The 16532-nt window shown below is 39.6% G+C and overlaps 1 protein-coding gene across 3 annotated transcripts in view; it reads left to right on the forward strand.

The window, feature by feature from the left end:
• The window catches only part of RAB27A (RAB27A, member RAS oncogene family), a 33306-nt gene extending 20012 nt beyond the window's left edge, over window positions 1-13294 (forward strand). For all 3 annotated transcript variants that reach the window (XM_053988483.1, XM_053988482.1, XM_053988481.1), the window contains 5 exons: window positions 5306-5478; window positions 7036-7121; window positions 7738-7841; window positions 8640-8763; window positions 10936-13294. In XM_053988483.1, the coding sequence (XP_053844458.1) occupies window positions 5326-5478; window positions 7036-7121; window positions 7738-7841; window positions 8640-8763; window positions 10936-11134 (666 nt within the window). In that variant the 5' untranslated portion in view covers window positions 5306-5325 and the 3' untranslated portion in view covers window positions 11135-13294. The remainder of the gene's footprint in view (window positions 1-5305; window positions 5479-7035; window positions 7122-7737; window positions 7842-8639; window positions 8764-10935) is intronic.
• Window positions 13295-16532: the final 3238 nt, after the last annotated feature.

Here is a 16532-nt window from a genome sequence, read left to right on the forward strand (position 1 = left end):
CTTCTTAGACTGTGATCTTGCCATTCTTTAGAATTCCTATACAGTTGAAACTAAAAACATTGTAACAGTAAAATGTCAGGTAAAGCAATTGAAAGTAACCAAGGAGTATTTTTTTTTCATGTTGTTTATGTTACAGAAAAGCCCCAGAAGTTACAGAAAGTGTCATTTTGACTAAAACTAAAGCAAGCCAGGTAATACATTTTCCTAAGAAAAACAATAGTGCAGCTCAGAACATTTTAGTGAAGTGTTTATTCATTAGTTCTCTTCCCCCAGCACAGCAGGTACTTGAGTTTATGAAGAATTGTTGTCATGATGTGCTACATTACATTTGTACGGATCTGGCAGCTTTTAACAACGCACGTCTAACAAAGTGCTGACTAAGCAGGAACATTATTTAAATCTCCGTCCCTTGTTTGGACAGAGCTGGCTGGTGTCTGACTGACCAGTTCTTCAAGCACTCAGGTGCTGCTGGAGCCTTAGAGCAGGGTGAGGCCATTCCGTGTGCTTTGCCCACGCCGAGCAGGAATGTGGTTATTGCCTTGCTGCAGTGTGGTGGCAGTGCTGGTGTGACAGGATTACTGAACTTACTCCTCTGCACTCTGGATCACTTTCTCACTTTTTCTGCTGGAACAGATGGAGTGACACATAAAACACTCTCAAAGTTTAGTTTTGTGTAGTGCCTTGGTGAAAAAAAATTTTTGTATGAATTGATGTGCACTTGCAGAATAATCAAATCTGTAGAAATGCATTATTGCCCACCGAGAGACCTGTAGTGTCTTCTTTTTCTGTCTTTGGGAGATTTTGGATTCATTTTTCCCCAATGCTCATGTCAACTCTAATCATAAGCATGGAGCCTCGACAGAAAGGAAACAATTTACATTAAAGACTACTGTATTTTCAAACCAGAGGTAAAGAATGTAAAGCTATAACTGAACAGGTGTGATCCATATACTCCATCATTAATGCATTTTTGAATGAAAACCCCTGCTGGGAACAATGTAATTGTTTAAAGGTGTGTGGGTGATTTTGCAGCAACTTTAGATCTGTTCCAAGGTAGGTCTTGCACAAATCTCTTTTGAAATGCTGTTTGCCTCTAGGAATAAAAGGGACATGTGAGCTGTGTAATTGCTTGCCAGTGAGGCAGCACCCTCCTAGACACAGACATGGGCACACCTCTTTATCTCTGAGCTCCCATCAACGTGGATGCAAACAGCTGACACGTAAACCTCTTGGCTGTGTGCTGAAGAGGTGGTGCTGGAAAAGTACTCCTACTGGAAGTACTATCTCCAGTGTGCCCTAACTATTTCTTTTGCAGAGTTTGGGGTAAGTGGTATACCTTACTTTAAACTGATGTGCTTGAGGATTGTCTGATTAGGGGGGCATGTTCAGATTTCCTGAATTTTACACTGTGTGTATGTATACATGTTTTTATTTGCAGATAAATGCTTTTGGTTTTTTTGGCTTGTGTTTCCATGTATTCATCTTTTTTTGCCTTCTTCCTTTTTCCTTCTGTCCATCAGCTCAGTAGCAGCACAAGAGTTGCATGTTTTGTGTAAGGCCAGTTCAGGAAGCATATCACCTATTCCCATACTACACAGGGGAAATCCTGCATGCCAAGCCAATTTCCTTAATTTATACAGGAGCAACTCTGCCATAGTCGGGGATGTTTTATCACACAATAGTGCTGTGATATCTGTGTCCCAGAGGCAAAAAGATGAACCCATTAACACTGATGTCTGTAATGTGAAAGTACATCAGACTAGGAAATGCAGGGAACAAGAGGAGCACTTGATTTGGAGAGAATCCCTTCTTGATAAGGCCTGATCTCTGTGTGTGTGGAGGCTCCAGAGCAGCAACTGTACAGGCACAACTCCAGTGCTGGCTGTGGGGGTCCTGTCAGCCATGGAAAAGGCCAGTGGAGCTTTTCCAGCACTTGTTCATAGCTCTTGTCCATCTGCATACCAGGCAAAGTGCAAAGCCAGAGCTGAATGGGATTTCAGGAGGATTTACAATAGGAAAAACTGTGGAGAGCTTGACATGGAGCTTAAAACTGTGTCCATTAGTGTGTGGTGTTTTTTTTTTTTTTTTTAACCAAGGAGTTCTTACTCTTAGAAGCAAGATTTGGGAACAGTTTTCTTTTGGTGACCTGGTGAATTCTAATTGTATCATTAGTTTTTTCAGAATTTTCCTTTTCTACCTCCTACTCTCCTGATATACGAGGTATGGAAAAGTGGAAGGAAAGACTGGAAAATGTGAAGCTATAAAGCCTAATTAAAAAAAAAAAAATGCAAAATTGGAAGAAAAAAATGGGATGGAATTTAGCAACAGGGCCATGATTTTTAAAAACTTCACAGCAGTTTTTGATGTGAATATACTTTGCAGTGAATATATTCTGATTTCTGTTATGTGAAACTGAATGTGTCTGGACACCAGGACTGCAGGTCTCGGAAGTGGAGGGTGGAGATCAGTTTTTAAATATTTGTACAGGGAGGAGGACAAGGCTTGAAACTGCTATGAAAATAGCTCTTTACATGTCTCCGAGGATAGGTTAACTGTGCAGGGTTTCACAAGAACCACTCCCTGGAGATATTTGAATAATAGATTGACATTATAGGGTGCAGTGAGAGGTGTGTGCATTTCAAAACCAAAGGAGAAAATTTCCTTCTCAAGCAAATCTTTTAGAAGGCATTTTAGAACCCTTCCTGTGAAGGGTTCCTCACCCTCTGTCAGTCTGTTTGAAATAGTATTTTGTACCAACCACAGGGAGAACTGAGTGGGCCAAATGATGAAGTGTGTTTGTTCTGAAAGACACTTTACAAATCAGATATGACACTAGGAATTACCTTCAGGTTTTACTTCCCCAAGGCCTAATCTTGACCTTTCTGTTTTGGCCAGAGCTTTCACACAGCCCTGTCCAGTGGAAGGTTCAGCTGAACTGCAAGAGTTCCCTACAGCTCTGTGGCACAGCTGCAGTGCCCTTGCTTCCTCTGTGTGGTCTTGCACAGGGTGCATGGGAAATCAGCAGTGATCAGCTGCACTGTCATTGGTACTTGGTATTAAAATTATGTTCTGTACATCTATAGCCACCCAACAGAAAACCAACGGGACAAGGCAAATACCTCTGGCAGGTGGCACAGCACAGTAAAAGGCACGAAGCAAGCTTGTCTTAGTGTAATATACTGGCCCTAAGATTTACACCTAAGTCTTTTAAAGCAACAATTAATTTAGGGATCTTGAGACTGAAAGAACATGTGCTTGAGTAGAGGATGAGCTTACACAGCTCTTAGCCCTTTGAGAATATGAGGGCAAAGGAAACACCCTGTGTGAGATGGAAGTCTAAATCAAATGCAGTCTTTAGAAAAATCCATCTCTGTTTTTAAAAATACTTTTCCTTTTCTTCTGGTACATTTCAATGAAAAGAGTTTAGCAGAGCTACAAGGTAGGTGATCTGGTTTTACTTTTTTTCCTTCTCCAACAGGGGAGAGGATTTAAAAAATGAAACAAGCTCCCCCCAAATTATTTCTGCTGATACATGTGAGTGTGTCTAATGGATCAGGATTCTTAATTTCTTCTGAAAACGTTCTTATGTCAGTGTTTGGGCTGCCTGTTCAACTTGCTTGAACATGCTGCTCCTTCAGATCTATGTGGTGGATGCAGTCCTGTAGTTGTGGTGCATTTATGTAAAAAGCTCATTCTTTCTGCAGGGCTCTCCCTTTCTGCCTTCTACTCTATTGCAAAACTTTGGTTAAAACGCAACAGTAGAATGTGAATTAGCTGGCTGTGGCGTAGTAGGGAGTGTGAACTCTGTCACCTAAACCCTCTTCCTGCAAGCTTTTACTGGCACTGATGGCATCATGTGAAATATACATTGGCTGGGAAAGAGATTTCAGTGCTTTTCAGAAAGGGAAAAAAGTGTCAGCTGCTTTCCACTGACTCTTCAGCTGGAGAATATCTGGGGTAAATCTGACCAGTGTCTGCTTTTTAGTAAGCTGCTTATGGCCACATCAGCCAGACGCAGTTCTGACTTGTGACCAAGAGCGGCACAATTATAAAGGTGTGAAGCTTTTAAGATGGTTAAGGTTTTAGCTGAATGGTGGTGATTGACGCCCACATGCTGGAGACACAGTTTGTTCTAGACCTCAAGCTGTGAGTTGATATTCAAGAAATGAATTGGTGTTTTGCCATTGATGCAAACTACTGCAGTGTTTGACTTGAAATTAATATCTTTATCTAGTTCAAACTACAAGTAATTCCAAAAATACTTACAGTTGAAACAGCAGATATTACTCTTTGAAAATTTTATTTCATAGTCTATTTTTTTTGTATTTTTGGCATCTTTTTCTGTCCTTCATATGAGGCAATTTTATGCCGGTTTTCTGTTTCTTTTAGAGTGGTTATTTTAGGCTTATCTTTTCATGTTCATGTCTTTGAACACAACACAAGGCAGCTCTCTACTGTTTGTTTTGGGGGAGGGAGGCTCAGTAGCTACTCAACAGGAAAGTGCCTGTGCACTTACATCAGCTTTTCTAGTACACATGAAATTTGCCAGTGATTTTTGTTACACACTTTAGTTGTTCCTGCACCTAGATCAGACTATAAAGACTACGGTTATTTTTAAAAAAACAGAAAAAAGAGAGAAATTTCTTAAATGTGTAATGAGTCATGGAAAAAAATGTGTGTATTTGTTTAATGTCAATTCAGGATCAAGATTCAGTTTGAATGGCTAGCTAGCATCACAACAAAAACTTTAAAAACTGGACATTCTTCCTTAAAACAAAAAATTCAACAACAAAAAGAAAAGTCTTATTCAAGACTAAAAAAAAAAAAACATTAATAGAAAATTACTGTAAATTTTGTTTAAATATAGTGGACAGTCCAGGATTTTTTTTTTCATGTTACTAATGCCATAGTGACTATGAGACCAGAATTGCATTGCTAGTACAATTAAGTAGCTTTTACCAGCTTCCAGAAGGATTAAAAACAGTTCTGCAGTTTATGTTCCAGATACCTTGAATAGTTTGACCTTGATTTTCAGCCTTGATTGGGGAAGTTAAAATTGTGTTGCCTTCCCTTTCCAATAAGAGGAATGTAATAAAACTAAAGATGCACTTTTTCAGTCACAGCTGGATTTGATATTGGTAATTTGTGTAATTGAGAGTTTAAAGTGAAGTTGGTATAAAGGAGCATAGAACTGGCCCCACCACTTGCTGCTTTGCAGTTCAGGGAGTGATTTGTATTTTAAACATTTGTCAGAAGTCCTGGCAGAGCTCTGAACTAACTATTCCTTTTTGCTTTGCTTTTTAAGGTGCCGCCTGAATTCTCACTATGTCTGATGGGGATTACGATTACCTCATAAAATTCCTAGCGCTCGGTGATTCTGGAGTAGGAAAGACCAGCCTTCTTTACCAATATACTGATGGCAAATTTAATTCCAAATTTATCACAACGGTGGGCATTGACTTTCGGGAAAAGAGAGTGGTGAGTTTGTATGAAGAATGTGCTACTTGAAAATGGTGTCTGTCTGCATGTAGGCCTCCAATCAGTGTTACTGTGTGCTTCATTTTGTGACAGGAAAGGCCTCATCTGACCTGGCTATTTTTGTCATTGCTGTGTACAGACCCCAGAAATTAAAGAGCTGATTCTAAGAAACCACTTCTTTCTGCTCAGCAGGTGTTGATAAGTGTGTCTACTCTGTGACTTGTGCACACAGTACCTGGAGTAGCACTTCTACTGTTGAACTCCTTTCACAATGAAGGACTGAACTGTAGTAAAATGTTTTTGCTGGGTATGAACTGAAATGGCTACTAAACAAAGGTGCAGTTTTTTAAACATGTGGATGAAGTGGTACATGCAGCTGATCTGGCTTCCTAAGCAGTCACCACTAGCAGAGAAGAATTATGAAATATAAAGTTGCTTTTTTTCAACCCCTGAATTGTTATTAAACTAAGCAAATGTACTTTGATATGAAGCTGAGCACTAGAATATCATAACAAATTGGATGCTGGTCCTTACTGCTCTGAGAAATGGAGTTGGCAGAAGCTTTTTATTGTTACATACAGGTATTAAATGTCTTTCGTTGTAGCCTGGTGATTTTCCGTGTCCAGAAATCTGGATGGTGTCATGGGCATTGTGCAGACTGGTTTTTGATGCACAACATGCACCACAGTAGTTCAAGGACTTGATATCTTAGTTAAATGCCAAACTGGTCTCTTGAGTAAATCACTCTTCTTTTTGTGGGATTGTAAACATGGTGGCTTACTTGATCAGTATATTTGATAACTGAGGATAAGGTTTAGGCTTCAGAGCCTGAATCTTATAATACATAAACTTGCTGAATTTGTGGAATTCTGTTTGTAGCTCTTGTAAGCTTAGATACAATGACATTTGAAGGTAACGAAGATGACTTAACTTGAAGCATTCTAAACAAGAAATGAGACTATTTTCATCTGATCCTTCCAAGACTAATAGATGCCCTTATTTATTTTTTCATGCCGAGCAAATGCTGCAGCTTTTATTTTTATCATCCAATTTCTGCTTTATAAGCCGTGATCTGATAAGATCTACCCTCAGCAATTTTTCAACAGCATTTTGGCAGCTAAGTAAAGATGTCATTATCTGTTGAGTATATCCTGTTTGCTAATGAGGTTCTGCTACTGCTACAAATACATTGCCAGATTGCATTGTTGCTTTCTTATATTTTATTTTGAGCATCATGAAAGGTAGTAAAAAACCCAGAAAATCATAATACAAAAATTCATCGTGTCTTATGGCTCTAAATATCTGTCTGGAGTCCCTAGTCTATTGGGCCCTGGTTTTGCAGTTTTCTTTTTACACTTATTTTTAAATGTTTAATTGGATGCAATATTAAAATGCATCTCATGCTACTTTTGCCTTACAAAGCGGAGGATTGAGTTGTAGTTGTGGTCTGTGCATCAGCAGTGCTAATTTTGTTGCATTTAATGACTTTAAATGTCAGTTCTTTTGTGTTCTACAGCAGCTGGACTGGTAACAGTCTTGCAAATTTACCTTTTCCAGGTGTATAGACCCAATGGGCCAGATGGTGTTGGTGGCAGAGGACAGAGGATCCATCTTCAGCTCTGGGACACTGCAGGGCAGGAGAGGTATGGTCCAATGGGAGCAATGGAAAGCTTCCTATGAGTACCCATTAAATTCTAACTGTAATTTACAACTGTAGAACACAAAACCTGTACTTCTTGCTTTTTAGTCTTTTTTTTTTCATAGCCAGCACATATAGACACTTTTAAAGCTTGTCTTTTTAAAGTTCTCTTAAGTTTCTGTAAATATGTTGATGTCTTGGGAAAGTCAGACAGGCAAAAGCATCTCAAAGGATTCTTTTCTTTTGGCCTATCAAAAGACTAGCATTTTTGTGGTTGTTAGTCTTAAATTCAAGGACTGATGTGTATAGGGGATAAATTTTTGTTCAAAGTTAGAACTTCATTATTGTTTTAATTTTTGAGTCTTGATCAAGGCATGCTTTATAGTAGAAGACTGTTTAAAGCTCTCACACTCATGTCTCCTTGATGCCTTAGGCCTTGATTAGGCCACAGTAATGTTAGCAATTTTTCTTATACAGTCCCTGCCTCAGCAAAACAACTATGAATATTTCCTTCTGGTTCATTCAGTCTTAAGTTACCTCAGTTATTCTCTAACTGTAAGCAATTATGTTTTCAAAGTAACTTGTCAGATGGGGAAATTAATTTCACTTTGCTGGTCTAGGTTTCGTAGCTTGACTACAGCTTTCTTCAGAGATGCCATGGGGTTTCTTCTACTCTTTGATCTGACAAATGAGCAAAGCTTTCTGAATGTCAGGAACTGGATAAGTATGGCTTTTTTTTTTTTTTCTTTTTTTCTTTCTGTCTTTCTGTCTTTCTGTCTTTCTGTCTTTCTGTCTTTCTGTCTTTCTGTCTTTCTGTCTTTCTGTCTTTCTGTCTTTCTGTCTTTCTGTCTTTCTGTCTTTCTGTCTTTCTGTCTTTCCCTTGGTGGAATGAGGTGTGGGGGTTATGTTTGTAAATATGGAGTCTCACTGAGAATTAGAGCTTAAAATACAGGTTTTTATGGCTTTCTCAGTAAAATAATGTAAATGTATTATAATTGTAATAGCTCCTAATAGGAGCTCACCTGAAATTCAGCTTTGCCTACTGAACTTGGATTTTAACCTATATAAAAGAAAGCTGAGACAATATCCTATCCCTGGCTCTAGTGCTATTCAGTAATTTAAGTGTGTGGGAAGCCTATGCAGAAGTATTTTGAATCACCTGAAGCTTTGTCAGCAAAACTTAATGGAAGGCAAATGTTACTTGGCTGGTATATCTAGGCAAAGGAGTTCCCAAACTGCATCATCCCTCTGGAGAGGGAAGCAGATCCTTTCCTGGCAGCTCACTGTAGATGCTTAGTGAGTGTAACTCCTTCAGCTGCAAATGTACAAGTTTCTGTGCTAACTTTGCCAGGCTTCTGTTTCCCTGGGGTTTTCACTGGGTATGTGACAGTGGAAGCCCACCTGTTCTCTGGCTCCTCAGTGCTGTGAGCCAGCAGAGCAAGCTTGGATTGTGGTAGTGTTCCTAAGGAGCTGTGTGTGACAGTGAGTGACTTGTGACCCCTCTTCATGTTGGTGCTGCCAGGTCAGCTACAAATGCATGCATATTGTGAAAACCCAGACATTGTGTTATGTGGAAACAAGAGTGACCTGGAGGACCAAAGGATGGTGAAGGAAGAAGATGCTAAGGAACTTGCAGAAAAATATGGGTAAGTAACTTTCTTCCAATTATTGCTGTGTTTTGAGCAGCATGAGATATTTTCTGTAATGCTTTTTTTCTGTATCCTGAAAGGTTATTGTGAGAATAAGCATTTTAGAATGCTTAAATGGCTGGTATGATATCTTTTTTTGTGTCTGAGATTATTATTTTCTGCATTGCTTAAAAATAAGTACTTGGTATTAGAGTAATCTTGCACTGGAGATTGGGTAATTTTATTTGCTTGGCAGTAGACAGTGTAAATTTGCACAAACCTTCTGGAAAAGAGAGAGTTTAGAGAGGCAGGTGAGTAATGGGGTCACTTCTTTGCTCTTACCTGTGCTGCAGCATCTGCAATCTCACAGGCTCCCAGGGAGTCTGAAAAATGAGTCAGACCAGTAGGAAGACAGGGTAGCCTTGCCCTTCCCCTTCCTGCCAGGCACAGGTCATGTGCCTCTGAAGGAAGTATGTGAAATCTTTGTTCCTATCAGATACTAATTTGTACTTTTATACTCCCTTAACTCTTCCGTGGGGCTTATCTTTGGATTACCTTTGCATTTCACTGAGAATCAGAAACACATTTCTGAAGGAAATGATCTGATGCATGTGTTGTGTTTTCATTCACATAGTGGAGCAATTTTCTAGCACATGAACTGGATTCCTTCTCAAATGAAAGCTAAATTAAATTATGTGCTCCAACCACTAATCCACCTTTGTCTGGAGGGACAGAGTAGAACTGCTCCAAAGTAAAGCCCACAGGACAGGCAGTAGTGGGAACACTGGCTCCTCAGTGCAAACTGCCTTGTTCTGCAGGTCTTCTGCTGTGTCATGATGTTTACTAGGCACAAATTAGCTTGCCTTGGCCTTGAAGAATCATTGGAGGCAAATCAGAAACCATCTGTCTGAGAGAGAAATGGGTTTAGTACAGTTACTTTTTCCTTCTGTGAAAATGCTTGTTTGAAGTCAAGTCCATGTCACACAGACAACAGCAAGTACATGTGGTACTTTAACCAGCTGCTTGTGAAGGAGCAAGAAATTTTAAGCAGCAGCAGATAGCATGTGACCATATCTTAAATCTCTTTGCATGTGACTTCTGAAAATAATTTATGAAGTATTTATCTTTGTGGCTGAAAATGCAATTTAATTTAGGAATAGTGAGCTAAAAGCCATGTGACCTTGGTCACATCCAATCCTTAGGCAGTTACAAAGTTCTCGGCCCTGTAGAGATGAGACAGGATGGCTGCTAGGAGTCACTTTCTCCTGAGGGGAGGCAAGATAAATCCTGCAGCAGTGAACAGTCTTCTGGTAACTAAAGTGTGAGATAGTGAATGTCCCCTTCTGTGGAAGGGCCTCATATGGATATGTGATGTATTTGAAACTGATTGCAAGAGACCTGCACAGACACAGCAAGAGACTTTTGGCCACTCATTGGGTCTTGAAGTTAAGTAAGAAATACTTAAAATTCTGAAGTGATGGTATCAATTTCCTGGACAGTAACACAAATGCAGCCACTGTAGCACCATGCTGTGGGGAGCAGAGCAGGCAATAGCCTATGGACCCACAGTGGAACATCCTGATCCACAGCAATAAAGAAACAAGCAATGTACTTTAGAAACCAAGGTGCCAGAAACTTTTGACAAAGACATAGGTGTTCTGAGCACTGAGATTTCTTCTTTTCTGTAAGAAAGTTTAGAGTTGTGGTGTCAACAGAAGAAAGTCATCTTCTGTAGTGATGAGTACCATCACACTGTGAGTCTTTAGTGCCTTGCCTGCAGAGGAATGGCCGTAGCAGCATTCCTTCTCCTGCAATTACTTTATATGTCCTTGTGTGCACAAGTGTTCTCCTTACTGACTTCTATGCACATCAGCTCTGGAGTAACCGCATCTCTTGCAGGGAACGGAGTTTAAAAAAACAGACCTCAGGAGCACAATTTTGGGATCATGCTGACAAGTGCCTCTATAAATTGTGGACTCCATTAACATTTGCCTTTCTGCCCTACCTTCAGTCAGCCATTTCATTAATTTCTTTTGCATTTCAGACCACTGAGCACTTAGTGTCTTTCTGCTATGGAGTAGCAGTGACAGTCTTAGTGTGAGTTCTAAGTACGTGGCAGTAATACTGTGGTTTTTTTCTCCCGTGAGTGACAACTGTATGATGTAAGGTTATATTTTTTGTCTCCTGCAGAATACCATATTTTGAAACCAGTGCAGCAAATGGGAATAATGTAAGCAAAGCCATTGAAACTCTGCTTGACCTCATTATGAAGCGCATGGAACGATGTGTGGATAAATCCTGGATCCCTGAAGGGGTAGTGCGCTCCAATGGGCACAGCTCTACAGAACAACTGAATGAGGAGCAAGAGAAAGGCAGATGTGGGTGTTAGCCCAGTTACAATTAACTTTAATGTGTATGATACAGTACAGTTGCAGCTTACCTGTTTAATTTCAGGACAAATTGCTTTGTGTAGTTATTTAATGAGCTATATTAATTCTTGATACGAATTCTTATTTGCTTTCTCTCAAACAACATTGATCTCCACTTGTAAGACATGCAGTTTATTAGCTGTGGGACAGAGGTTTAATTTGGTTTAGCACTGGATGTTCCTCTAATTCTCTGTTTGGGGGGAAAGGGGAGGAAAGGAGTTTTCATTACCAAACTCAGAAACATGTCTCTATGGGCAGCCAGAAAGGGTAGGCTTCTGAGTTGAAGGGTTTGCAGTTGCCCTTGGCAGTCTCCATTAACTACACAGAGTAGGCCTTTAGATTAGATATTGTGACAGCTCTTGGTGTCTCCTAACAGCAAGATAACCAACTTGCTTCTTGGTTATAAACAGAAACATTTAATCATTTCACCAAGTAATAACAATCGTAAAGAGCACATCCTGTGTTTTCCACAAAAGCCTGAGAGTAGTTTTTCCTTGCTCTCCTAATCCATCAGTTTTCAGTGATGAAAACCAAAAGGAAGCACTTCAGTACAGAATAAAAAGCTCCAGAGAAGCACAGAGGTGTGCACACAGAGCACTTGGGGCATGTCATGTAATTGAACATGTAAACTACAACTGTACTATATGAAATATATCCAATGCAGCCTAGGAGACCTCCTGACATCACCTGAATTTCTAGAACGTGCATGTACGTAAATTTGTAAGTAAATGGCATAACTGTGCATCTGGTATGTTTGTTTCATATTGCTACTCATATTTTAACAGGAATGTAGGGCAACCTAGATGTCAGGAAAATTTCATCAGAGTTGGTGCTTTGCACTGAATTTGTTTTACCAAACACAGATTGAGAATGTTTCTTCAAATTTGGATTGAGAAATGAGTGATAATTGTCTTCTGGTGAGATGCAGCTAAGATACTAGTCCTGTAGATCAGTATTTCTATGAATTTATAATGCTCATTTTATTCTGCCAACCTTTGTGTCCTGAACATCTTGGTTATTATATAGTAATTTATGGCTTGTTCATTTCCTTTAGATTGTATTTTAAAAAGAATATACTTTCTTTTCTTTCCCCCCAACTACGGATCACATAAATGTAATTTTTGGTTTCAGTGGATCATGTTACTCTAACCACTTTTATTTATTCATATGACCTAGGAAACAATCAGTATTTTTTGGGCTTTTGCCCAGACTGATTTATAAGATGTGCCTACCAAACTGTTTTCTACCCTGGCAGAGGTTGTATAATTGTAAGGTATTGCCAATTAAAGTCATAACATGCCAAATTGAGTCTTGTTACAGACCTTCCAGAGCAGCTTGTTTACAGAACTCCAAAGCTATTGCTTCTTTAGAAATTATGTATTTATTTATTTAAATCTTCTAAGTACTGCAATTTGAGGCAAGTATTGATACCAGTTACAAACATGAATTGCAGCATAACAAAATTTTTGAAGGAAGGACCAAAAATGTTTCTAGAATAGGATCTAAGAAAAAAAAATATTTGATGTAGCTTCTGGTTATATTAATTAATACAAGAATAAGTGTTTAAACTTGGTTCTTAAAATATTTTACACAGTAATGCATTGTTCTTTAACAAACACAATGTGTAAATATTAGATTTTTATCACAGCCTACACAGAATATTTTAAAAGTGCAATATAAATTGACTGCTCTGGGGCTAGGACAGAGATAAAAGAAATTTATATGAGTATAGGGTTTTGGTTTTTTCTACTCCACTTCTAAAATGCTTGTAGACCGGAGTTACTGTAGTTTAATTCAGAGTGCCTTTTGAAGTTACCATCATGTTTCTGACCAGTAGCGTAAGAAACTCTAGTGTAAGACACAATACATTTCAATGTACTTCAGTGTCTGAATTTCTTTTAATATAACTCTTTGGTTTTCAGAGGGTTGCAGTGGAACTTTGTCATGCATTAACTTAAAATGGGAGTTTTCGTGCTTATAGCTCCATCCAGTTCCTGAAAACTTTAAGGATTATTGCAACCAGCTATTGAGCTAAGTGACTACTGAAATAGTGTAAAAATATTTCCTTTTGAATACTTATGTTTAAATTGGATATTAAATATTAAATACTGAAACTGTCATATTTGTGTCATGCCTATTATTTGTAACTATTTACAAAGAGGATCTGCATAAAATTGCTTTGATGTCAGCCTTTGAAATGTGCCATAAGATTTTTCTGTTTGAATTATTGTGTGACAAAACTTTTGTTCCGTTTTAAACTCTCATGGGAAATCACAGTAAATATTTCCTGACAGTAAATTACACTGCTCTTACTAGACTAGTACTGGTTTTATGAAACAAAGAAACAAGAATTCTGAGGTGATGTGAAACTGTTATTTCAAGAAAAGTTGTTTCCATTCAGTGTCAGATGGACAGATTGATCTGTAATGGAACAAAGTTTTGGAAAGTGTTCCCATTAAGATGGATTGTTCCAGGATTTCTTATAATAATATAAAATAGCTAAACATTCCTGACATGAACTTTGCCAGCACTGTTGAACTGAATTGTAACATTTCCTGTTGTCTCGGTTCAGTGTCAGTCTGTTTCCTGCACTGTCCCTGTGTGTTGTGAGGATTCTTTGTTCAGATGTGTCCAGGGTCTGTGCTGTGTTTGAGATACTTCTTGGTGACCCTCTTTTGCACTGACCAAACCCATCAAACAGGGGCCTGGTGAAGGCTGGGTGATGCCAGGAGGAGCCCAAACCCAGAGAAGACAATGGAGACATCAGTTCTGTGTTCATAAGACATTCAGAATGCTGCTCATCTTAGCGTGTTGCATATTCAGAGCAAAGGGAATCAAGCAATAAATTTTGTCAACTTTATTGCTTCTACAAAGGCAAGGAGCCTGATTTTTCAGAGTAACTGCTTCCATCAAGAGCAGTGTCTATTACCAGGTAGGTTATAATGTGCTGGAGGACATTGCTGCTATTCAGAAATTCCTTGACAAGCAAGAGAATGAGCTGAACTAAACCTCATTCAGTTTAAAAAGGGCAAGTGTCAAGTGTCACTGGGTATTCCACCTGGGCTGCAACACCCCTATGCAGTAGTGCTAGCTGAAAAAACATTTTTCAGATAAGGGGATGAGCATCCTTTTCCAGGCTGACCAAACACAAGTGTGCTGCTGCGGCAGAGGCGGCCAGCTGTATCCAGGGCTGCACTGGTAAAATGAAGGCAGCAGGTTGGGAAAGTCAGGCTTTCCTTATCTTCAGTAATTGTAAGATTGACTGGCGTTCTGTGCCCTATTTTGGACACCTCAGTAGAAGAAAGACATTGACACAGGAGTGAGTCCAGCAGATCATCAGTGAGGCCACCAAGATCAGAGGGCTGGAGCACAAGGGGTAGGAAGAGACAGAACAGAGTTTGCTTAGCTTTAAGCTGAGGGAGACCTTTCTGCTATCGTAAACTCTAATGGGTGGAGCCAGAGCCATTTCAGACAGCACAGGGATAGGAAAGAGGCAAGAGAGAAATATTCTCTAGAAAATTAAGATTAAATAGTAGGAAAAGATTGCCACCATACAAGTGGTCAGAAATTGGAAAAGGAGCTCAGGAAGGTTATGGAGTCTTTGAAGACACTAAAAACTAAACTGGATGTGGCCTTGATCCTGGTGTTAATTTGTTCTGCTTTGAGCAGGGCTTTGCTCTAGATGACCTCCAGAAGTGTCTTCTACCCAATATGATCATATGTCTCTGAACCTGACCCTACAAGTGCATTTGCCTGACAGTTGTTTATTCTTTCATATGACTGTATGACAGTTCTTTTACTTCTATTAGGAAACTTGTACAAGTATGTAAATACTTGAAGATCAGAGCTTTGCTATGAGTTTAAAGTAGTGAGATGTTTGGGGAAACAGTTCTTCGTGTAGTAATCTGTGTCAAAAACAAACAAACCACTTGGTTTGCTGCAAAATCTCTTCTTCCAGTGAGGCTGTTTTTCACCTGGATACCTAATTCTGTCTGTGAATAACTATCAATGGAGTAGAAGTACATATTGGTTTTGTATAATTTGGATTCTGTCACCAGCAACCTTCAACCTATATTGCCTTTTAGTCAGGAACAAGCACTTCCAATCTACAGCATAATGGCTTGTAGAGGAGATTAGTGCTTTGATGTGAAAAAAAGAGCTGGGAGTGATAATTTAATGGTAAATACTTGTACTATCACTGTGCACTCACATCCTGTCTGCTGGATGTATTGGTGACAGTCTGTGATTCAAAGTGCTTAAACTGTAGAAGCCACACAAAGGTTCACAACATAGTGCTCTGCCAGAAAAAGTGAAATAAATACAGCCCATGGGGAAAAAAATGGCACAGGCAGGAAACTCAAAGCAAATTGAAAATGGAGAACAGCCCAGGACCTAAGCAAACTTGTTTACTATTTGGTTTTTCCTCTAGCTGTAAACTTGTCTTCACAGCTTCCCTGATAAAACTGGATTGTGTTTGTGTCTCTACCGTTTCCTCTTATCACCGAGTTTGCCATCCTCTGTCACAGCCTCAGAGCCCTCACTGTGCAGTGAGAGCCATTAACAGCCTGGCCACTGCTGTGCTCCAGCCCTGCTCTCCTGCAGCAGACGCGGCTGAGATCTGCTTTTCAGAAAGACTGGAGCAGCCTCTGTGCTGATAAGGTGATTCCACTGTGCTAAAGCAAGTTTTCTTCCTCTGATATTTCTTAATACAGCACCAAGTTGACTGCCTTTCTTTTGTTGTTCTAGAAACCAGAAAGCAAATACTGCTTTAGAAGCACATGCAATTCAACACATGGATTTTTCACCAGATACTCAGGTAGTTGATTTCTTTTAAATGGAGAGGCAGGAATTGTGGTGGTAAAGATTTATGTGAAGAGGACTTCAGACTCAGAACTAGACAGCATTCTACAGTTGAAGAATAGAGAGACCTTCCCAATTCCAAACAATTTGGAAGGTACAGGACCTAGGATTTAGGTGCTTTCACAATAAACAGGTAACTCTAGGAGAGAGAACAGAAGGAGTAATAGGCATCTACCTATATGGTGCGCAGAACCATTGGTTTTAGACAGGACTTCAAATTTTGCTTAGATTTTGGATTTTACAGATATGGAAACAGCACAGAAAGTGTTGCCTGAATTTTACAGTAAATCAACTGCAGACTTAAAAATCTATGTCTAACTCCCTTTCTTCTCCTTGGGTTACTCTGTCTATCCTTATGTTCGTATCGGTTCGTTCTTTTCTCGCCCTTGGAACACAATTTATCCTTTGTAAACAGAAGCCAGGGCCTCGTGCCCGTGTGGGCCCGCTCGGGGCCGGCAGGGGGCGCTGCGGCAGCGCTGCGGGAGCCGCGCCCGCCCC

The sequence above is a fragment of the Vidua macroura genome, chromosome 12 (genome assembly GCF_024509145.1).
Source record: "Vidua macroura isolate BioBank_ID:100142 chromosome 12, ASM2450914v1, whole genome shotgun sequence".
In the NCBI taxonomy this organism is placed as follows: Eukaryota; Metazoa; Chordata; class Aves; order Passeriformes; family Viduidae; genus Vidua; species Vidua macroura.